This window comes from Carassius auratus, chromosome 30 (genome assembly GCF_003368295.1).
Source record: "Carassius auratus strain Wakin chromosome 30, ASM336829v1, whole genome shotgun sequence".
NCBI classification, from domain to species: domain Eukaryota; kingdom Metazoa; phylum Chordata; class Actinopteri; order Cypriniformes; family Cyprinidae; genus Carassius; species Carassius auratus.
The window spans coordinates 23,646,435-23,671,413 of NC_039272.1; the positions used below are offsets into that span (position 1 = coordinate 23,646,435).

At 35.6% G+C, this 24,979-nt stretch overlaps 1 protein-coding gene across 3 annotated transcripts in view; it reads left to right on the forward strand.

Annotated features, from left to right (window-relative positions):
• Positions 1–24,979, forward strand: part of LOC113049727 (cytospin-B) — a 134,318-nt gene that overhangs the window by 87,881 nt on the left and 21,458 nt on the right. For 2 of the 3 annotated variants that reach the window (XM_026212326.1, XM_026212327.1), the window contains 5 exons: positions 6,915–7,099; positions 10,131–10,231; positions 10,314–10,386; positions 12,493–12,625; positions 14,120–14,222. In XM_026212326.1, coding sequence (XP_026068111.1) covers positions 6,915–7,099; positions 10,131–10,231; positions 10,314–10,386; positions 12,493–12,625; positions 14,120–14,222 — 595 coding nt within the window. Of the gene's footprint in view, positions 1–3,887; positions 5,396–6,914; positions 7,100–10,130; positions 10,232–10,313; positions 10,387–12,492; positions 12,626–14,119; positions 14,223–24,979 lie in introns of those variants that run through there. The other variant, XM_026212328.1, reaches the window with a different exon arrangement.

Below are 24,979 nucleotides of genomic sequence, written 5' to 3' on the forward strand. Positions count from 1 at the left end.
GACAGCCCCTGACTGGGTTCACTGGTATAGTATGCTACATCCCAAAGTTAAGCTATTTTACAATCTCAAGATCAGATAAAGAATTGGAAGATGACATTTTAAGATGTCTGACATTTTAAAGGCTGCAGTAAACTGTACCAATGAACATTCAAATCACTAGTCATGCAAAATTACCATCACTCCTCTGCTTTTACACACTATCTTGCATCTGTTTACTCTTTTTTTTTTTTTTTAGTAGCTTTAAACTGATATGTCCCCAAAAAACTAGTACGTACGTACTGTGTTCAAATCCAAAGGCAGCTCTGTAAATATTCATTTTAACTTCTGAGGAGAAAAGTAAATTAAAAGACAAAAATAAAAGACAAGTTCAGATGAACCTTAGACATTAAGTATTGTAGTTAGGGCTGGGTGATAAATCGATTTTATCGATTAACTCGAATTTGACGTTAAGGGCGATTTGTTTTTAATGAAAATCGGTTTTCTCTTTCCTTACAGCCGCACACAGACAACATGACAGTTAACAGCGCAGAGCTCGTTCCAAAGAAAGGCACCGTTTCATCCGTTGTTTGGAATTGGTTTGCTTTTTTAGTGTCAGACATTGAACAAATAACGCCACATTGCAAAGTGTGTTTAAAAGCCGTTGCTACAAAAGGTAGCAGCACAACAAATTTATTCCAGCATCTTAAACAGTAGGGATGGGTACCGGTATTAAACTGGCCCCGGGGCTAAATTATGAAAGACCGTAGTATCAGTAAGATCTGACGCTGTCGGTTCTGCTTTAGGTACTGGAGGGTAAAGAAATTTATGTACTATGTATTTTTTCTTAATAATGTTATCGTGCACATTTTATCTCACCAAACATTTCTAATGTGCGATCATATTAAGTCGTTTGTCTGTGAGATCTGCGAAATCTGTCATGCGCGCTGTGGAGGCTGTCTGTCAGTCACACACACACACACACAACAAGAACGAGCGCGGCGCACACACACGAATAACAGAACGAAAACTCCCGCTAAATAATAAAGAGTGACGATGGCGAAAAAGATTTGCTCAATAATGTTATCGTGCACATTTTATCTTACCAAACATTTCTAATTTGCGATATTATTAAGAAGTTTGTCTGTGAGATCTGCGACATCTCTCACACACACGAATAACAGAACGAAAACTCACGCTTAATAATAAAGAGTGACGATGGCGGAGAGAGCAAAACATTAGGGTGACCAGATGAGATCATTCAAAGATCAACAGTCTGTCATAAGTCTTTATTGTGCCACAAAAAACAACAACATTAAAATCATGAACTCAAATGTCAATGTAAAAAGAAAAAAAAGAAAAAAACAACGATTGTTGTAACAGTGCGTAAATCAGACCTTTCTGTAATGCTAACGCTAATGAGTTTAAAGTTTTGTTAGCACTTTATAAATACCACTGTGACAAGTATGTATTTTTGTAATATATCTAATTTTGTCATTTTTGTTACATTTATTTAACCAAAAGTGTTTTTTTTAAAGAGGGACACACAATTTTATTTTTTATTTATATTTTAATTTATTTTGAAGGTGCATTGTGTCACTGTAAGTTATTAGAAAACTGATAAGCTACATTTTCACTGTTTACAATGGCAGTGCCTGCCATCTCGTTTACAAGCATGTTTTGAGGCTTGTTTCCTGTTACACTTATGCACAAAGGGGAAATTTTGATTAAACTGCAAGTGAAAATCAGAACAAAATAAAGAGTACATTTGTTTTGAGCAATTTCTTTGTCGGTTGTAGTTTGTTTTTAAATAGAAAAAAAAAATTGATTAAAATCAAAAATCGGGTTTGGTGTGAAAAAATCAGAGATTTTTTTTTTAAGCCATATCGCCCAGCCCTAATTGTAGTCATCAAATATTAGCTTTCTCTTACTAGAAATCTCTTACTGATATTTATAAATGTTCAATGTTATATTAGGTATCATTTATAGTTACTATTATGATATTTATTAATATCATGAATTACCTCGTGTTTTCATATTTTTTGCTTTCATTTAAATTTTAGTTTAAGCTTTTGTCATTTTTAAATATAAATATATATATTAAATATATATTAAATATCAAATAAATAAGTCAAACAAATAAAATAAATATCTTAATATAAACAAAATAAGGCTTTTTCCATTTAAAATGAGAGGCAACCGCTGCATTTTAATCATGATCCAAACAAAGATGCTTGAGCACTTGAACATGAGCAGTTTTTAATCTAAATTAGATTGTTTAATTTCGAAATTTGAAGCCAAAACAGAATGGTTTTACTTTTTTTGGAACTATACATAAATAGTATCTGCATAAAACAGCGCTTATGAACTTTAATATGCATTATACAGAGGCAAGATGAAAAAAAAAATACCATCTAAACTTTTCTAAAGACAGTAAGTTCCCCTCAGACATACGTTCATATAAACTCCTACCCCTAATTGATTCAGAATTTGTTTAGCATCTCATCCGTTTTGAATCGTCACATATTTTAATCGATTTTCAAGTGGCTTGCGATTAATTGTTACATCCCTAGTTAACAATAACAAGACTTCAAGTGTTGCTTACTTTGTTCAACCACTCAGTTAAACATAATTTTTATTCATATTTTTATTTCTTTAACTTGCCACCAAATCACATACACACAGAATGTGGGATGTCATAGGAAGTGAACACATCTTTTTTCAGGTGTTATACACAACCTTATTTTTAACACACAGTACCTGTCATATCTTTTAAATGAGAAACACTAATTTAAATGAACTGAGTTTGAACTGATAATGAACTGATGATCTATTTGATGTGCAAATTTAGACATTTCAAGAACAACATCTGATACACCGAACAAACTGTTTAGGGAAAATGAATGTCCCAGCAACATCGTTACATGTGTCAAATGGTATTTACTCTTTGGTGTTGGGCTGGCATTAATGCTTTGGTGTTCATGTCTGCGTTGTGTGCTAGCTTCATAGAACATCTTGCTTTAGTCTGGAGAGCATTAGCAACATTTTCTCCCCATTATCATGTGACACTAGAACTGTGCACTTCATTATAGGAATCCAATAAGATGAGTGCATGTATTGAATATCAGTTGAAGTATTTTGAGATGGGCGCTTTTGTAAGTAGTGCGTTTGAGTTGCTAGATCTCTTCCCCTCCGTTCAAACGGACAGCCAGTGTGCGCCGATTTCCCCCTCCCTCAGATGCTCCCTGAGATTGCTCTCTTAAGGATTTCCCTCTGACCCAGGTGAGTGCACTGTTATCACCAGCCCAGCACTCATACAGAATGTAGTATGAATGCTTATGGATGGTCAGGGTGATTTATTCATTGAGGATGTTCAAGAGCTTGTGTCTTGCCAGTTTTCCCCTGCCTTAGCCACCTGCTCACTGCTTTGAACAATACTACTATCTGATTGGCTGTGCTCATGTTATTACAATCTGGCTGGGTCTGCTTTGTTTGCCAGTTCTACTTCTCCTTACTTTCTTGCACTTGAAAACTTTGTATGTGGCGACATCTGCTGTATGCTATGATTTTTGCACATAGATTGTGAAACAAACAGGTTTCTGGAAATGTTTGAAGGTTTTCTTCCTTCAATCATCTGCTTACAATCTGCTAATGAGAAGTATGAAATGTTTTATTGATTTCCAGAGAGATGCATGAAGGTTGATGATGACGTATGAGCAATTGCTGCCATGATGAAAACATTTGTTTCATAAATGGTGCTCGATTTACTGGTGATGCTGCTCATCTCATTAAATCAATCTGAGGCTTTTATCCTAATAAACTCAATTTAGCAAGTATTTTTTTAAAATATATCTTCATCCCGAACCGAATTCTGAGTCTTAAATATACCTTTGTTTCTTTGTTTCTTTCAGAATTGCCTCTGGACCTGCATTTGAGACCTCCAAGACTGCAGTTGAGGGGCGATAGATATCTATGGTTAAAACTGGTGACTGGTTTACAGTATTGTAATACAGAGTTATATGTGTGTCAGTATTATTCGTGAAGAGAAAGTGAAGACAAATTCTGAATTTTTTTATGAAAAACCCTAATAGATTTGCTGTTTCCACAGCTGCTCAGAGGAGATATTTTGTGTTTGTTCTAAAGCAAACAGCACCTACACTATTTGAAGTGTGTAGCCTGCTTTAGGCTTGTGTTCTTATACCTTTAAGCAGGGCCAACTGAAATGTTGGGGATAATTGGAAGAAAAAGTGAACAAATTGTGCAAGGATGGATCTGTAACATTAATTTATTATATCCCTGACTGGGCACTGTCTTTTTAAAGTACAAAAAAATAGCTTTTGTATTGTACTGCCTTAGGAATAAAGCCAACACTTATGGACCTTTAATACTTTACCAGCACTTTTTGATTTTGTCTTAACGGTTTGTATTTAAACAGCAGCCATGACAGGGTAAAGCATTTAATTCCCTCTATTCCAGGTCATTTCTTTCATATTCTCTGTGTTTATTCATTGGGCAGAGCAGATACAGTACATCTATTTCAGTTACATGAAGTCATTGGGAACTTTCATGTGCCACTTTTCAAATGATGAAATTTTTGTTTCGTACTGCTGTGTGTAAGTCCAACACTAGATGGCAGACAAACCATTCCTATCAACACTCCATAGTTAAAACAACCCACTAACTTTTAAATGTTTTTATTTGATTTACTCAAGCACTAACCAATGAAAATGACTTGTATCGGATGATGTTTGCTGTATGGTAAGGTGGTTGTGTCGTCTCTTTGTCGTAGTGATAAGAAATCAGTCGAGATTTTGAGAAACGTACTTTACCTCACGTTCAAAGTAAACAACTTAGCTAAGCACTTCTGTTTGTGTTCCTAATGCGTGAAGCCTTCTACTCCACTCCACATCCCTATTTGCAATGTTCAATCATCTGTGGCTAATTTCAGTTTGAAAGTTTCTCAGTGAATTTGAATATCACATGATATTACGGAAATGCGAATGAGACATGACTCTCAAATATGAAGTGTACAAAATCATCTTCAAGCTTCTTAAAAACTTGGAGTCAGGTCCTCAACTGCCGTTTTCTCAATTCTCAGGTTGTATGTCTCGCAGGAACATATTCACCTAGATGCAGTTTATCAGAAATTATATTACATGCTGGTATTAACCGTTTAGGACATGACTGTACCAAAATATGTTTGCATGGTTAGTAGTTTCACACCTCTGCCTTTAAATGATGCAGTTTCTGTTACGATTCAGTGAATGTGTAAATGTAACTTGTGTACTGTTGTCATGTGACTGCAATGACGTTTGTACTCATGCGAGATACAATACCATGGGGGTTTAAATGTACATGTAGAAAATTTTCATAAATGTATTCTGTATTTTTAAAGTCAATAAATCATATCATTTCGGCATGCTATGTCTGTGTTTTTAAGGCTGCTTCCATTGGGGCTTCTCATTTTTTGCTTTCACATGTTTGTATAAATGCATCTACAGTAAAGAAACATGAACAGACAGTTTGGGATTTTATCCTGAGCAGAGGCATCACTAAAACTGTGTCCTTGATAATATTTTTATTTTATATTATGTAATACTGTTCGCATATTGAACCATTTTTTCAATTTCTGCCTCAGGTAGTAAACATCACTTAAATGTGCTCAAATGTGTACAATTATCTCTAATATGCCAATGTTGTCTACTGAGTATTGATTTTACTTGAGAAATGATATCTTTATGATCTCGCACTAAAAATTATTAAATGATTCCCTTAATGTAGTTCTTTTTGTGGACATTATATGTGAATTTTTAACAGCCATCATTTTTGAATCTCACAAAACCTTTCAAAAGATGTGCATAAAGAACATGGATGCATGTTTTTATAATCTTTAAGATTATTTAGATTGTGGCATTAATTTCCTTGCAGTTGAACATGTTTACCCCAATTTCACAGAAAAAAAAAAAAATCTCATTACTACAATGTGGAAAAACTGTATTTACAAAGTATTTGTCAGGATTTTGAATTGTATTGCATTACATTCTATTGCAGTATTTTAAGAAAATACTGCATTTTAATAAAAACATTATATTTATAAAAAAAAAAAATTACACATTGGTATTACACATAGCTTAGATGCTATGATTTTTTGAGGAGGAAATATGCTTAATTATGAAAAAACGTGACAACACAAAAAAAATTTTTGTCCTAAAATATCTTGATTCATATCTTTATTTTAATGCAAATATAATTTCTCTTAGGGTTAGATGTGAACCAAACATGATTCGTCTAATTCATTAATACTGAATGCCATTTTGATATGATTTGAAATGACTATTAATAAATATTATTTAATATTATTAAACATGAATTGTTATCAATTTTATTTTCTGTTTTGATTTTTAATTTATATTTTTACAAAGTCATACAAAACAATGAAAATCTTATATTGTATTTTAGTTTTCACCATCAGACTTCTCCTTCAGGGCTCAGCAATAGAGATTTGGCCATTAGTTGTATTACTTTTTTACCTTCCCCTGCTAACATTTTTATACAAAAGAATGACCCATTTTTTTAAGCAAATGCTCTTTTATATTTGTTAGATATATTAGTATTTTTCATGAAATTTAACTTAACGTTCATTAAAAAGAATATGTTCCTATTGCGTCAGCAGTGCAAAAAGGTTGTATGTTCGATTTCCTGGGAACATACATACAGGCGATTTTTTTTTTTTTTAAAGCATTAATGCATTGCACTGTAAGTCGCTTTGGATAAAAGTGTCTGCTAAATGCATGAATGTAAATGTAGTTTTGTTTATTTTACTGTACAGCATGTAAAACAGTTTATTCAAATACACATGTAGCACCTCATGAAAAATACATTCATATACATCCCTGTGGCCTTTCTATATCTGTATATGTGTGTTCTGTGATTGATAGGTCATGGAGTGAAGATGTTAGTCTCTCTGACTCAGATGGCAGTCCTCACTGGTGCCGAATGACCATGTCCCAGAATGCACCTGGTGACTTCCTAACCAATGGCAATGAGAGTGGAAGCAGCATGCCCTCAGAACCAGGAGCCACGGTCAAATCTCTCATCAAGTCTTTTGACAAAGCTGTGCCGAGTGAGGACACGACCTTTCCTCAGTCTCCACTCATTCTCATTCTTGTCCCCCTTGTCATTTTTCACATCTTTTCTTCCATGTAACATTCATTTTAAATATCTGAGCCATTAATGAGTAAAATGCCTCGGATGGTAAAATTATTGTTGAAAAAATATTTAGGCACTGATTAAATGTTTAGATCATGGCGCTATCATAATGAAACAGATGCTAACAGAAGCCATTCTTTAATCTGAGCTAATGATGTAATTCTCCCCAAACTCCTCCTGTCTGCCATCACAATCTATCAGTAACACGGCAGTAGGAAAGTCTGGCTCTCATTACAGCAGCCAGACCTCTCAAATCATTCCCGCCTGTCTTTATGCTGGAGAGATACTTCTGTAAGTTATGGGTGGTGAGACAGCAGGACTTCTGCTCATTAATCACAAAAAAAAAAAAAAATGTCATGTTAGATTGGAAAGGTTGTTTAATTTTCCTAGAATAAGACAAAGAGTCCCATTATTAATAACCTTTAGTACAACTTGTGATTTTTATAAAATGTTCTGCAGAATACAATAGGGTACTTCAGAAAGTCTAATGTATCGTCAGACAGTCATTCCAGCTTCATCAAATATAATTGTCCTCACAATGCTCCTCTTGAACCATTTCTTTACCAAAAACGGTTTGTATTATGACAAATCCAGTGTTTACAGATAGCACACGTACGTCTGCAAGACGTCTGTTAAAGATCTTTTGATCTGGAAAGCATCTGCTGTCTACAAACGTCTGACAGATCTCTTTCAGATGTCAGTTTTGCATACATTCCAAATCATAAACATCTTATAGACATCTAATAGACATCTATAAGGAAACGTCCTATAGACGTATTGCAGATAAGCAAATACAAAAAAATACGTCTTGCAGATGTAAATTAAATTAAAGCTTAATTAAAGGGGTCATATGACGTGCTAAAAAGAACATTATTTTGGTGTAATTAAATGTGTTTATGTGATTTAAGATAAAAAAAAAAACCACATTATTGTTTCTCCTCTATGTCCCGCCTTTCTGAAACATGCCGATTTTTACAAAACTCATCATTCTGAATAGCGAGGTGTGCTCTGATAGGCCAACTATCCAGTTAACTGTGATTGGCCGAATATCTCAAGCGTGTGACGGAAATGTTACACCCCTCACCATATGGTGATGCTGTATCCTGGTGCGACGAGACAAAACCAATAAGGCCCATTACAAACGAGGCATTCGTAGCATCCAGCGGGGACATAATGACTGATTCTAATGATTTACTCTGTGTTTTTACGCATTGCGTTGCATCAACACTGTGTAAACATAAAACCATGTCTGCATTTGTAATTGGAGAAATGACAAACTCTACACTGCCCAAAACTCACGTTTGAATCATCAGTGGCAAATTCTTTGCATATGAAAACGTACTTACAGGCTGTGAGACAGCATTATTTGTCAGAACACAGGCATTTTAGGCTACTTCAGTCCAGCCAGAAACAGTCCTCGACCTCTGTAAAATGGCGCTGCACACATCTGAATATTTGGGTTGAACTGTTCTGGGACAGTGTTATAAATACAACTTAACCAATGATTTTCTAGTTGTGTCAAACAAATTAGTTTCGCTTTCACAATAAAACTACAGTTAGAATCAAAGTTACGCCTTCTTTCTTTGCGTGAACATTTGGGTGCTGTTATGCAAATCTTCCCACACAGTGACGTAGATGTCCTTGTTTTAACAAGGTGTTTTAGGAGGGTATGGACAAGTCTTAAGTTTTAAATAGAATATCTCTTTGTGTTTGAGATTTTAGTCTTTGCAACTTTAGGGATCTTGTCTATTCACAAACAGCTTGTAACACTCCAAAGAGAAAGAAAAACTTGAAATTGGATCATATGACCCCTTTAAATATTAAAATAGATATTACCGTAATTCCTCAAATAAAAACTGGTAGTTAAATAAACGCCGGGCCTCTTATATTGGCCGGGGGCGTGGTAAGCACGGACAAATAAAGGCCGGGGGAAAATTTGTGCAGCAGAGTCAGATAACGAATGTACACGCCCACTGCCGGAGCGTTTCTCGTTCTCGAGTCAAGAACCGGTTGCATCGGTATTTGGATCACCAGTACACTGAACCGAGAACTGTTTCTGTCGGATGCGTCCAATTCGAGAACCGAGGAGCTGATAATACTATGCATGCATGATTCAGCGTGAAGCAGACTGATTGATTCTGAACTGATTCTGTGCTAATGTTATGATCTCTGTCCACTGCAACATTATCGCTTTTAATTTAAAACGGGTTATTTAAAACAATTACTTATCAAACAGATGGAATTAGAAATAAAGGCCTGCCTCTAATAAAAGCCTGTTACCTTCTGCAGTTCAGGTAAATAAAGGCCCCTGGCTTTTATTTGAGGAATTACGATATGCAGTAACCTCTTGACTTATTGTATTATGTCCTACTGAATTCCTATGTAAATGACCTTGAAGTGACAAAACACCCAACAAATTGAAATTGTCATAATTTACTCACCCAAATGCAATTTTTAAAATAAGACATTTTGTGATTGTTTTTTTTTTTTTTTATTATCCATACAATAGAAGGACAGAAGAATGGATAGTTCTGGTCCTTGATTTTGATTGTTTTAGCCATGTCCGAAGCTGTTATAAATTACTATAGAAACATACACCTGTGACCTCAGTACATCAGAATTACAATGCCTCTATAAAAATGTTTCAAAATGTTAGGTTTTTGTAGAAAATTTTGACTTATTGGGTGGGCTAAGCACATGCTAACCTTTTACAGTTTAAAAGCAATAAGCCCTGTAAAGCCATGGATTACAGTGAATTTATAACAGATAAGTGTTTTAGTCTCTCTGCTCCACATTGTGTCTAACAACGCACCTTCTTAATTCAAAAACACCTTATTTTGTCTTCCAAAAGTCATGGAAAGTAATGAGATACTATCCAATGAGTGTGGAAATACTATAGGATTTTCTGTGGCCATTTTTAAAAGTGTTTCACTGTATTCTTCTAGATGGACCCAGCAGCTCAGTACAGATGCATACATCTCCCAGAAGCCCCCTGAGTGGCATACCAGTCCGTACAGCCCCTGCTGCTGCTGTCTCACCCATTCAGGTACTACAAATCTCACAATAAACAATGCATTTATACTGGAGTATGGGCCATGCTATCACTGACATGTGTCTTATGTTTCTAGAGGCACTCTGGAATCAAGCCGCTGTCAAAGACCCTTGAGAGAAAAATCACCTTTGGAGATTTCCCCCACAATGGTACTTCATAGTGACATAGAATTGAGGAGTGTCATTCAAACAACACTTCAGTTATCCTTAAACACCTATACTATAGCAAAACATTTAAACTGTTCATAGCATCTGTGACATGTTGTTGCTCACCACAGACATTTTGAAATGGTGAAACTGTGCATGTATGCACTTGTAATACAAAGTCAATATCTTTGTCTGAAATATGTATACCAGATAACATCAGTGTCTAAAATGGGGTTTATTGGTATTGCTCTGGGAAAAAAAAGGAAAATAATAATTTTTACAGTATAGCTGCAAAACTTAAGAGCGTTTTAAGATGGAGTTAAAATTCATCTGTTTAGAGCACTGGTTCCAATGCTAAAATAGAATTTAAATAACTTGTAACAGATCAAATGACACATGGAAGAATTAAAGGTCCCGTTCTTCTTGATCCCATGTTTTAAATTTTAGTTAGTGTGTAATGTTGTTGTTAGAGTATAAATAATATCTGTAAAATTCTAAAGCTCAAAGTTCAATGCCAAGCGAGATATTTGATTAAACAGAATTCGCCTACAAAAAACGACCCGTTTGGACTACATCCCTCTAGTTCCTGCAGTAATGATGTCACCACAACCTTTTTTTGACTAACCTCCGTCCACAGGAATACAAAAAAAGGGGGCGTGGCCTTGTTGCGCTGCGACGGAGAAGAGGAAGAGTTGCATTTGTGTTTGTCGCCATGTCGTCGAAACGCTGTTATTTTCATCTCAGAGTCCAATCACCTTTGTTTGGGCTTCCCAGGGACGCTGTACTTGGAGATTAATGGTTACAATTTATGTTTAACTCGGTTCCCGAAAATTATAATCCACATGTAAAACTATGTGCAGCACATTTAGCTGAGGTCAGCTTCCTCAATCTCAATCAGTTTAATATTGGATTCGCACAAAGATTATTCTTGAAAGATGGAGCAGTTCCCTCTTTGTCTGGAGCATTGTTTATGGACCACAACCGCTAAGTGTATTTTATTATTTAAGTTGGTGCGTTTAACAGTTTCTGTAACTTATTACACAAAGGGCAACGCTGTTTAGCTTTGTTAACTAAATGTTAGGGCGTTGCAAAAAAATCAAATGCGATTTTCATGCGCATCTCGTCAGTAAAAACGCTCCTGTGATTATAAGTACATCTCCAGCACATGCTCCTGCCCACTTGCTTCTCAAAACTAGTCCAAAACTAGTCCAATTGGGTGTTTACAGGAGGGCCGCGTGCTGTAAGCTGCTGTCGGATCACAACACAGGAACCGCTGGCACAATCAGAACTCGTTACGTTTTTCTGAAGGAGGGACTTTATAGAACAAGGAAGTCATCAGCCCGTTTTTATGACAGTGAAAACAGCGGTATACAGATAGGTGAACTGTGTGAAAAATACTGTGTTTTTTACATGCGAAACATGAACACGTTATATTGCACACTGTAAACACAATCAAAGCTTAAAAAAAAGCACGAAAAATGGGACATTTAATATTTGTGACTATTATAATCTTCACCTTTTTTTTTTTTGAGCTTCAGAATGCACAGTTGACTTCCACTGAAGTTGTCCAGTAATAATAATAAATATATATATATATATATATATATAACAACAGAATTTTTTTTACATTTATAGTGCAAACAGTTCTTTCAATCTGGTCTGTAAAATATTTTAATATCTCACCAATGTTGCATTAATTTGGTCAAAAATACATAAAACAGGAATGTTATGACAATTCTTATAATTTCAAATAGCTTTTTTTGTTGTAATGTGATGGTAAAGCTAAATTTTCAGTCTTCAGTGTCACATGATCCTTCAGAAATCATTCACATGTGCAAAATTTGCTGGTCAATAAAATCTTTAATGACCCCATACCTTATTATTTTGGTCATATATAATGTATAATGTTGGTGTATTATTTCTTCAGAAAGTGGTTTGCTTTGGCATTCATAGTATCAGTTATCTTAATATTATTAAATGATCTCAATATTGTGTCATGTCTTCTCTTTGTGGATATTATGATGTCCTTAGGATATTCTCCAGAATTGTGGCAATAATGGGACACAATATTACATTTCCCCTGTGTGTCTGTGGTTCTGTCTCTCTCAGGGTCGTGTGATGAACTGAAGGCCTCGTCTCTTATGAGGAAGAGTCCGTCCCTCGAGTCTGTGATTAAAACTCCATCTCACTTCAATGGCCGCACATCCTCTTTTACTTACAACAGAGCCAACAGCAAACTCAAGTAAGCTTCAAAAACATAAAGCACAGATGCAGTGAACATCTTCCTCACTAGGGGCACTAAAACAACAGATGACTCAGTCTTAAAAGAAAGACACACAGCTACTTTTACTTTTTTAATAAGATGACTCAGATTAGAAAGACCTGAACTGCATTTCTTATCCATGATACACTTGCATTTCGCATTCCTCAACAGTTTATCCCTGTTTTCGTTTCACTAACCCCTGCTGTCCTGCTTAGAAACAATGCCTCGAGTTACGCAAGTCAGTCTCTTTGGTGATTCACAGTTTGAACAGAATCATACAGTACTTGGCACAAACTGATACAAATGAAAAAGGTATTTAATATAGAACGTTTGTCATGACCTTTTTTGTCCTACTTCAAAAACTGTTGGGAAGTTGACGGATAATGTGTTCATGGACTCTTCAAGATTTTCTAAGATTGTAGTTTGAAATGGACATGTATATGAAGTTCCTTGATGTCAGGTGTCAGTGAAAACAGACATTCATTCATATTAAAAAATACAGGATTGCCTTTATATACACTACTATTCAAATGTTCCTGATTTAAAAAATATATTTTTTAAATCATTCAGGATTTTTTATTTTATTTTATGAAATTTTCTTTTGCTCAGCAAGACTGCATTCATTGATCAAAAATAAACAGTAGTATTGTGAATATTAATACAATTTAAAATAAAAGTTTTCTACTTTAATATATGTTAAAAGGTAATTTATTCCTGTGATGCAAAACTAAATTTCCAGCAGTCATCACTTCACTCTTCAGTGTCACATGATCTATAAGAAATTATTCTGATATGCTTACTTGAAGACCAAACAAAATATAATATAAAAATCTGTCATTTTTGATCAATTTAATGCATCCTTGCGCAATACAATTATTCATCTTTTTCACATAAATAGTAATGTAATCCCCCCTGGATTACATTACTATTTATGTGAAAAAGATGAATAATTTTATATTAAATATTATGTATTGGAGAATATATATATTGAATCTTGTATTTGTTTCAAATCCTTAAAGAAATCAGTGTGAAAGGTAATAAAGCAATGACGCATATAGTGTTCGGAGTTCCAGTGCAATGACCACAGAGTCATCCAATTTTCCCACGAACAAACAACAAGGCAATCTGATTAGCTTTCATGCTGTGTCTCTCGCAGACAGACGCTCCTGATGTACTGATGTACTTTCACATGTGTGTGAGGATTTTAGCAGTGCTTAAACACAAAACCCGTCAAGTAAAAGTCACTCACAATCTGTTGTTACCTTATTTATCCCAAGTATAGTATACATTTTGTACAGATTTTCAGATTACGCATATACATTTAGCTCTTTCAATGCTATAATCACATTTAGGAAGTAACTAAATGTTAGTAGTGCATGTCACACAGTCAAAACCCCATGAAGTCTCACACACACATGTACAGATGCAGTGTTAGTGAGCGTACATGTGTATGTGTGTGTCCCCTGTTGCTAGTGTGGAAAGAACAGACCCTCTGTCTGCTCTGGCGCGGGAGTATGGTGGATCTAAGAGGAACGCTCTACTGAAGTGGTGCCAGAAGAAAACAGAAGGCTATCCGGTAAGGAGCACAGGCCCTGACCCCCTCTCTCGCCCTGTCCCTCTCTTTCAACTTTCAGGAAAGATTTATTGTCATGACTGTTTAAATACAACATTGCCAAAGGAATGTAGAGTGAAAAAACTGACGTTTAAAAGTGAAATGTGTCATTTCTGCACCACTGTGATGGCTGAAAGTGAAAGCTGAAAGTGTGATGGCTGGAAGTTTAAACACATTTTTAAACTTTTGACATTTGATGTTCTTACATAGTTTGAATACTTAACTACATTTGAGTTTGGGTTGTGATAGTGGATTATCAGAAGTGTCATTACAAAAGAGTATGTGGTCGTATACTGTCTTAACATGCTTATCCCCATACTTCATAAAATAAGTCCCTTGTGTGAGCGGCTCAATTTATAATCCAGCTCATGCCATTTCCAAATCCCACCTCTAATTTCCTCTCAGTAAAAATGACAAAGGCCCCCCTAAATTTCTGCTTTCTAACTGAGGAGAAAACAGATTTCACCTATTGTTTCTTTTACCTCAAAGTATGCACGTGTTCTCTGCACTTCTGATATCTAACATTCTTCTTTCTTTAATAGACTGTGGTTTTGAGGGGGATTTATTGCCAGTATGATTTGGGAATGTGTCACTTTGGAGATTCGAAAGGGATATTTCACATTTAATGCTTAAACTTGATTTGGGTAATAAAGCAATTGTACAGTAGAGTGATCAGTGAAACATACATCACAACATTTATATGAGCAAACTGGATTTTAGTGGTTCGTACAGTATGTCAAACCATCATTTTGTATTAGATAGCTGAGGAGTCTTCAGGGCTTTTTAGTGTGAGTTTCATAAAAACATACATGTACTTATTTTACACAGCTGGTGCTGTGTTGCATGATCTTAAATATCTTTCCTTATGAAGAGTGAAATTTATTTTTCCAATTTCTTTGTCACCAGCCATCATTCAAAATTAAAAGCTAATTTTATAAACTTAATTTCAGTGACAGTAAAGCTTTTTGCATTGTTACAATAAATGCTGTTCTTCTGAACTTTTTATTTCTTAAAAAACAAAAAAATGTATCATGGTTTAAATATTAAGCAGCACAACTGTTTTCAACACTGATAAAATTAAGAAATCTTGAGCACCAAGATCTTCATATTAGAGTGATTTCTGAAGGATCATGTAAGGCTGAAGACTGTAGTAATGGATGATGAAAATTCAGCTGTGCCATCACAGGAATACATTGCATTTTCAAATATATTAAAATAGAAAACAGCTATTTAAAATTGTAATAATATTTCAAATTACTGTATTAGTGTTTTTTTATGTATTTTTGACCAAATAAATGCAGTCTTATCTAAAAGTAATAATATTGCATATAAACATCAATATCATGACAAAAGCTTTAATAAAATTCCAAAACAAAGTGTATTTATCAAAGAACTCCTTTTAAATAGAGTAAACTATTTCATGGGGTTTCTAGCTGTGCAATCCACAGAAATAACCAATAAGTCTGCATTGCTTTGCCAAGACCAATTACAACAAATATTGTGGGAACATTTACTTGGAAAATCTTGGTTTACAAACTGTCGTCACAAATGGAAATGTTATTATATAAATGGAGCTGGTTAAGATCATCTATCAGTAAAGGGCATCTTTTTTCAGTATTTTCACAAGAAACATTTTAAGCCTTTCTTTATATTTTTGCCCAGATAATATGAGATTAGTCTCACGACACTAAATAATAGTTACATAATAATATCAATGTCATGTCATTTCTAATCTGTGCCACATTATATTTAATATGTAATCTACCCAACACTGAATGATCTATAAGACAAATTGGTATTTGTGCCACTTGAGATGTATCAGCCAGTATTTGTGTTCCCAGAAGCAAATAATGTGTAATTGGTCACGTGCGATTGTATATGAGCAGATAATATTTCTATAGGTTCACTCACTGCTCTAATAGCCTGTCTGAGGCCCATTAAACCCTCAGGGGACCAGACCCTATATGCTCTGCCAGTGTCATGTGTGAGAGGAAGATTAGCGCTAACACGCTTACCTTCCAGTTTAGCCTCAACAATGAACGGGGCACTCATGCTTTTTTCCCCCCCTCCTACCGCTTTCATCATCTTTTGCATAACATTGGAAAACAGAGACCTGTTCAGTTGGTTTGCATTGATGTTTTAAGCACCAGATACTGGCCAACTGCTCGCAGGTGACCCAAGCTGGCTGTTAGGGTGTACTCACAACAGGTGTTTTGAACAATGCCTTGACCCCCAAACGCATTTGACCCGCAAATACATCCCCTCCAGAAATCTGTGATCCCAACTCTCTACGCACACCTTGGCAATATAATCACTATTGACAATTCAATTTTTCAGTTTACTCGCCAGACTGATATACTATTACACACACACACACACACACACACATATATGATTCCAATTAGCTTATCTTTGTAAAATGGCACAGCATCTTAAATCTTAGCTTCTTAATCAGTCAGTCAAGCATTATATTATGGTATTAAGCACTATTTAATGATAGAACTTCAGTGATTAGAACTAAAACTTGGTAACCATGCATGAATGCACATTGTCATTTTAACTGAACTTAAGATTGGTGGTGATGCTTAAGATATTTTTGGTCATTCAGAGTTTGTAAAAAAAATAAAAATAATAATAGACTATATAAATTATTATAAAAAGATAATATTACTACTAATTCTACCACCATACTAACAATATACAATCCACTATGGATTGATGAACTGCTGAGTTCATGAATATTAATCACGTTGTCTGAGTTCGGTCAAACTGATTTGCTGAAATCAAAACAGGGACAGTAATAGATTAGCACCAGCCAATGAAATTGCCATTTGCACATTAGCTCCACCCACTACCGGAGAAACTGGCATATCTACTGCTTGTTCGAAAAAGCTGAATAAGTCTAAATGAACTCCATTATTTTGACAGTAAAAAAAAACCAAATAATATAGTTTACATGTATTGCGTCTATTCAGCGTGGTAAGACTCTCGCTCTCTCTCGGTGCATGTGTGAGAAACAGCGCTATCAGCAAAGCTACGGCGAGTCTTGCGCCTTCACAAAGAGTATACAGTTCGGCAAATACAGATGCGCTGTGCGTCCATTGAAATGAATTTAAAAAGTACAGATCGCTTGATGGAGAGAGAACTCTGAAGAGCTCAGTCAGTGTTCAGCGAATGAAAATATATCTGTGCTAATCTTATAATAGTCTTGAACACACACACACTGACGAGCAAAATCTAAGAATTTATTAGCCAATGGCTAACTATAGACATAATTTAGTCACCCAGAGTAAAATTTAGTCGTATATGCGAGTTATTTTATTTCAGTGTAGAGGGTTGGATCCGTTAGTGAACAGTGCCTCATGGTATCATCACAGAGAGCCTCAAAATCACTTTCCAGAACATTCTCGTTCACCATTCCTGGCTGGTGCAATGATCTTCCCACCCCTATCTGGAATGCTGAATCCCTGACAGTTTTCAATCGATAGCTGAAAACTCATCGCTTTCAAAACTACATAGTGTCATCGTAAAAAAAACAAAAAAAACACATGTATTCCTTCTCTTTCTAGCTTGTACTTGTTTGAACAATGTCTAAAACTTAATATTACAAGCACTTCCTGTGTCTGTTTGCCTCTCAAGAAGAATAACTTAATGTATCCCCCATTTGTAAGTCACTTTGGATAAAAGCATCTGCTTAATGACTCAATGTAAATGTAATGTGTAATGTGAGTGAAGTGCAGGCCAGCGGGGGGCGTGGGGAGGGGGACAGTCGTGCTTGGCCTTGGTTCAAGACAGCCGTGCCTAGTGTGTGTACACCCTTAAATGTCATTAGCAAAGACAACAGTATATTAAGAGATAAAAGGCTTTGTTGAATATGGAGAAACTGTAGTCAGTACAGTACTTATTCATCTTTTGCCCTCTGACTTGCAGAGATTTTGTTCATCGGTGTGGGATTTTTTTACCACTCACTGTCTGGAGGGAAAAAAATAATCAGCGCTCGGTGCCCAGATCAAAATAAGAGTCTTAAAGTAGTTGTGGATTTTAGCATTGAAAAAAATTAGGCTTCTGGCGATTATATGATGTAAATATTTTCTGTGCGGTCTTTATGGCGATGCTTAAATCCTGACATGGAGTCAGATTATTTGTTTGTGCCTGGCCCAGACATTGGGTGTGTCAAGCAGTTAAATTTATTATGACTGTAAAGTGTTATGTGGTTTTGTGACTGGTAAAGTGACTTATAGTGGAATTTTTACTCTAATGTAACAGCCCTCAGCTGAAATGGAACCAGCTTTCTTACATTTCTACACCATGTTGAATTCCATAAAACCTTTCAAAGAAAATATCTGGGTAAAATTCACTCACAAAACCGAAATAAAGAATTAAATACACTACAATTCAAAAGTGTGGGATTGGCAAGATTTGTTTTTGAAAGAAATCTCTTGCTCACAAAGGCTGCATTTATTTGATCTCAAAAACAGCAAAATTATTAATATTGTGAAAATATTTTAGTTTAAAATAACTGCCCTCTGTTTTAATATATGTTAAAATTTAGGCAGCGACTATTCACAATAAGAGAAAATGGAAGTATTTTCTTGGCTATATGCTATTTACACTGAGTGTCAATAGCTATAGGTTATATTTACACTGTTAAAGGTCCCCTTCTTCGTGATTCCATGTTTTAAACTTTAGTTAGTGTGTAATGTTGTTGTTAGAGTATAAATAATATCTGTAAAATTCTAAAGCTCAAAGTTCAATGCCAAGCGAGATATTTGATTTAACAGAATTCGCCTACAAAAAACGACCAGTTTGGACTACAGCCCTCTAGTTCCTGTAGTAATGACATCACTAAAACAGTTTTTTTGACTAACCTCCGCCCACATGAATTCACCAACAGGGGGCGTGGCCTTGTTGCGCTCCGACGGAGAAGAAGGAAGAGCTGTTTGTTTTTGTCGCCATGTCGTTGAAACGCTGTTTTTTTCATCTCTGAGTACAATCACCTTTGTTTGGGCTTCCCAGGAATGCTGTACTTTGACATTAATGGTTACAATTTATGTTTAACTCGGTTCCCGAAAATTATAATGCACATGTAAAACTATGTGCAGCTCATTTTTGCTGAGGACAGCTTGCTGAGGACAACTTTCTCAATCTCAATCAGTTTAATGCTGGATTTGCACAAAGATTATTCTTGAAAGATATAGCAGTTCCCTCTTTGTCTGGAGAAGGCGTTGTTTATGGACCACAACTGGTAAGTGTATTTTATTATTTAAGTTGGTGCGTTTAACAGTTTCTGTAACTTATTACACAAAGGGCAACGCTGTTTAGCTTTGTTAACTAGATGTTAGGGCTGTGCAAAAAAACAAATGCGGTTTTCATGCGCATCTCGTCAGTAAAAACGCTCCTGTGACTATAAATACATCTCCAGCACGTGCGTTCTAGCCCAATCACGTTACCTGGAGGGCAGCCTGCTCTCAGCTGCTGTCGAATCACAGCACAGGTACCGCTGGCCCAATCAGAACTCGTTACGTATTTCTGAAGGAGAGGCTTCATAGAACAAGGAAGTCCTCAGCCCGTTTTTTGTGACAGTGAAAACAGCGGTATACAGATAGGTGAACTGTGTGAAAAATACAGTTTTTTTACACGCGAAACATGAACACATGTTATATTGCACATTGTAAACACAATCAAAGCTTCAAAAAAGCGCCTAAAACGGGACCTTTAAAATAAGAGGACTTTCCGCTGTTTATTATACTTATTGCAAATTGTGGCAAATATCTGCACCTAAGTATTGTAGTACATTATAAAACAGTATGGAGTAACAAAGCATGAGTGTAAATTATAATTTTAATTCAAATAATTAAATGGATGCCACCTTATTGGGACAATATAAGCCCTTCCTACACCTACCCTAACCATACCTGATACTTTTTTTTTTACTTTTCCATTATTTCCTTCATTTTTATTGAAAATAAATGCCTTTCCTTTGTGATATGAGATTTGAAAAGGGAGAAAAAAGTTTGGAAAATGGGGAACTTGGGTCATAGACACTCTGTAAATGATCATTTATTTCTTGAAGCAAAGCTGAACTTTCCGCATCATTACTCCAGTCTTCAGTGTCACATGATCCTTCAGAAATCATTCTAATATGCTGATTTGATGCACAAGAAAAACATTTCTTATTACTATCAATTTTGAAAACAGTTGTGCTGTTTAATATTTTGTAGAAACCAGACTACATTTGTTCAGGATTCTTTAATGAATGAAAAGTTCAAAACATCAGCATTTAGTTGAAATAGACATCTTTTACATGTTTTTACTGTCACTTTTGATCATTTAAATGCATCATTGCTGAATGAAAATATACATTTCTTAGTATATGGGGATTTAAACCTTCCCACTGACTACACAGAATAAGTTAAATTATTATATAAATAACATATAATTACACTTATGTGCAAGTTTAGCCTATTTTAGTGACCATAAAGTGTTTTTTTTTTCATATACAGTAATTTCTAAATTGATAAAATTTTACATTTGAAGATGAATACTTAAAACATGATTATAATTATGCTAAAGACATTATTTTCTTAATGCAAATTATTTATTAATTATTTCTTATTTCTGAGTAATACTGTCTGAAATCAAGTGTTTTTTTCATTCATTGGTCACTGGACGACCATGCATTTATCCATTTTCATATTGTGCAGAGAAGAGGGGAGGAGATTGTGTTGATGGGAACAGCAATGGCCACAGGCCTCTTCTCACATTGCGGATCTGGGAAAAGGTTAGCTCAACACATGCTCCAAATTGAGCATAATATGGGCTGAGGAAAAGGTCAAGGAGGGCTACTGGTCCACTATGTCATAAGAGACATCAGCTGTGAGAGCGAGAGAGCAACTAATTATCCACTAATGCGCTAAGATGGACAGCATTGTCACCTGCTCCAACCAGCCCTTCCTCAAAGCAATTTCAGCCCCCCCCCATCCATTCACATCACAATCATTCATAGCCTCCTTCTACCACCTATTTCCCACAAATGAACGTTAATAATAACGTGCTGACCTTAGTCAAATCACTGTTGCCTGTGTGGCAGCTAGGTGGGTCGTGTTAATGTAATTAAGAGTGCAACTGCAGGAACCTCACTGATAGTGTGTCAAGGTTGAGAAAACATTCATTTAGTTTGGATCCCATAAGCTTTGCGATAAGCCTCATTAAAAGACGCATTTTCATTTCAGCGCTATGAGTATCGAACGTCACTCAAACTCACCTTTAAATAAGCACAGCCCTCTTCTGCACAGTTCAAATGAGGTGTCACCAAATTGGCTACTTTATTGTTCTCATTTGTCTTGTTTGGAGTCTGTATGGCCCGTGTCTGAACCCCAACCCTCACATGAAAGGACAGATGATAGACTTTTTTTTGTTGTTGTTGCAATGTTAGTAGTCACCATTTGAAGTGGATCAAAAAAGTTCATCAAAGTTGTCCTAAGACAAAATGCATTTTGGTTTTAGGACAACTTTAATGAAAGGACAGGTTTTGATCCACTTTAAATATTGACATATATATGCAGAGCAGAAACACAGTTAGTGTGAATGATGGAAACTTAATGATAACACAGACTCAAATGCAGCTCCAATGAATCATCCACCCAAATCACTGTTTATAAAGGCACAATTGTCAACAAGTTTCACCTCTGCACGTTGTTTTGAATTGAAGGTTCTGTGTGTGATATTTTTAGCATCCTATTCTGTCCAGTCTATTATGCACTGAGGATTGACTATGCACTTGAAAGTGTTAGCTAGTCATTGATTGTGAAAGGTTGTGTCTGATGGAGTCATCATGTTTTCTGTTGCTGGCTTCTGGAGCTCTATTCACAGCATTTGTTGCATGGTGCTATTGTCCTATGGAGAAAAGCATTCTAGAGGGTATGAAGTATTTTATTGTATGTATTTTCATAATAGCACTTACAGTATATTAGTCATTTTGTACAAAGATGGGTGTCATTTGAATTCTAAATCGACTAAGCTTTCCTTTTTATTGCTGTAAGCAGACAAATGTCTGGTTAATTGATAGAGATAAACCAATATAGAGATTTTGGCCAATACTGACACCCAGAAATATGATTTTCCTCTAGATATTGTTTAGATGTCAGTCTGCTTTTTTACTGAGTATCCTCCTTGCTTCACAAGTCCAAATGCAGGCTTCACATCGTGTACAAAATAAAAAGTTTTAAATTTAAAACGTACAACTGGGGGAAAAAAAAGTATTTTATTGTAAGAGTAAACATTTCATTTTAACAAACGTTTAACGAAATATATGAGAACCCATGATTATTTGGCAATAAATTATCAACTCAAAATATATTGGCCTATTTTGCTTATTGGACTGATACCATTAATATTACAAAATATCATGCCAAAGTCACTAGAATTTACACTTCGTGCATTTAGGCAATTGTTTACATGTCAGTCTGGTGTCTAGTGACCTGTTGAACTTAGTCCTTTAACTGGAAAATAACAAATATTATAAAAAATTATCCTCTTCAGAACCTCGATTCCCTCAAAATATTTTTCCCACTGTAGACTTATTTATTTTTACTATTATAATTTTTTTTTTTACTTTCTTTGAAGTACTTTATTTAGGTCAGCTGCATTTTATTTAGAAAAATGCTAACAAAAAGACATCCCTAGAGCTGTTTGTTCAGGATGGAGACAATGAGGAATGAAAACAAGGGGTCGGCCGGTCCTTTTAAACAGAGGAATCAGCTGGGCCTGTACTCCGCCACCCTTCATCCGCCTCTCTGCATCTTTCTCGTTCTCTAAGACAAACAAATACAACACTGCTGGGGCCTTGGCCTATCCAGGAGGGGTTGTTTCAGAGATGAAGAATGACTTGAGGATACAGAGAAATGTGTTTCACAATCCTCCAGGAATAGGGAAAGAGAACAGAGGAAGTGGGGGTCTTTTTCCTCTTTTTCCTTTGTCTGTCCCTCTCTCACTTCTAGCTTGCTTGGCCCCTGTAGGATAGATATTCTTGGAAGCAAGCCCCCAGATGTCCTTACAGTTCTGCTTCTCAGGAAAACTATATGGCTCAGAGGTTATTAGCACACAAACCCTTAAAAATAAAGGTTCTAGAAGAGGGATTTTTTTCAGTGATGCTAAAGAAGATCTTTTCTGGGTTCCCCAAAGAACCTTGCAGTGAACATTTCTTAAAAAAATATATTTTTCTTAAAGAATATTTTGATAATCTAAAAAAAAAAAATTCACTATGAAGAACCTATGCAATTGAAATGATTCAGGGACGGATGTTAAAGTTTCTTCATGGAGCCATAAATGCCAAGCACTTTTTTAAAGAGTGTAGCTCACTAAGCAAAATGTTCTGTTCTGGGTAACATTTACATCTGTTTTTTCTTAGATGTATTTTTTTTTTTTTTTTTTTTTTTACTATTTATAAAAAGAAATAAAAAGAATCCAGACCATTCAAGACTTTTCATTGCAGACTTTGGTATCTTGGCTAATCTGAGAACAGTTTGAGATGTTGTTGAGATAGCATTACTGAGGAGAAGACCAGTCTAAGGCAGGCATGGGCAGGTGAGCTGCAGCGTTTTGCTCCAACCCTTCAGGATCGAGTTTGCCCATCCCTGGTCTTAGGACAGAAAATTCTCAATTTTCCCTCCATTTAGCCTTTCAGCTGTCTAGGAATTTTAAAAGTGTTCTTATTTGTGTGTTTTGTTTCCTGTAGTGCACAATTAGACCATTCACTTTGATCTAAAAATATCAGACTACACAATGCCTGAAAACACTGTACTTCCTCTCCTCCTGCTTTTCTCAGTGCAGAGCTCTAGCAGTCTCAACATACAACAAACTAAGCCAAAAGCAGCATTCTCGAATACATCTTCCTACGCATCTTCCATCACCCAGGAGTCATTTATAGTTTAACCGACTCTTACTCCTTTCCTCACCTCCTCATGGCCCGGTGGCAGTCTGAGGGTGGTTACTGCTGAGGCTGTGTATGGAGAGGTCAGACAGACAGTGGCTGACTATTTGAGGAGCTCTGACCCTGACATCTCTAGTTTATTTGTGTCTCTCCTCTCAGCTCTCTAATTCATCATACAGCCCCCTCTTACCTCAGCTTTGTTCACCTGTATTTATGGTCCTTTTTCGGCCAATGCCATGTAAATAAAGTAGGGCTGGTAAGCGATTAAACTTTTTAATCTAATTAATTACAGGATGTGGTGATTAATTTATCAAATGAATCACACATCAAATTTGGAGAAATGACTCCCAAAAGATAATTTGAAGTCATTGTTGTGTAAAGCATCAAACAGACAAAAAGTAGGTTCAGCAAGAAATATTTTGTTTGAAAAAATGTATAACATACATGTATAGCCTACTCTTTTGGACCATGTGAGTAAATGATGACAGAATTGTCATTTTTGGTTGGGTGAACTATAACTTTAATCATTTATTTTCTTAATTTTATTTTTATTACTATGAAAAATGAAATTATTTCTTTAATGAAATGATACTCTAAATAATAAACTAAAACGGCCAGTAGGTGGTGGTAAATGTCTTAATGATTAGGTCATCGAGTCATTTATTCATTCGTTTGATTCGTTCAAATGGCTGATTCATTCAGGAGTGAAGTAAAGGGTTCTTTATGAATGGTTCATTGAATCATTAGGCTTGTTCGACTTGAAGCGGGTCATCACCATCAGACCAATCGG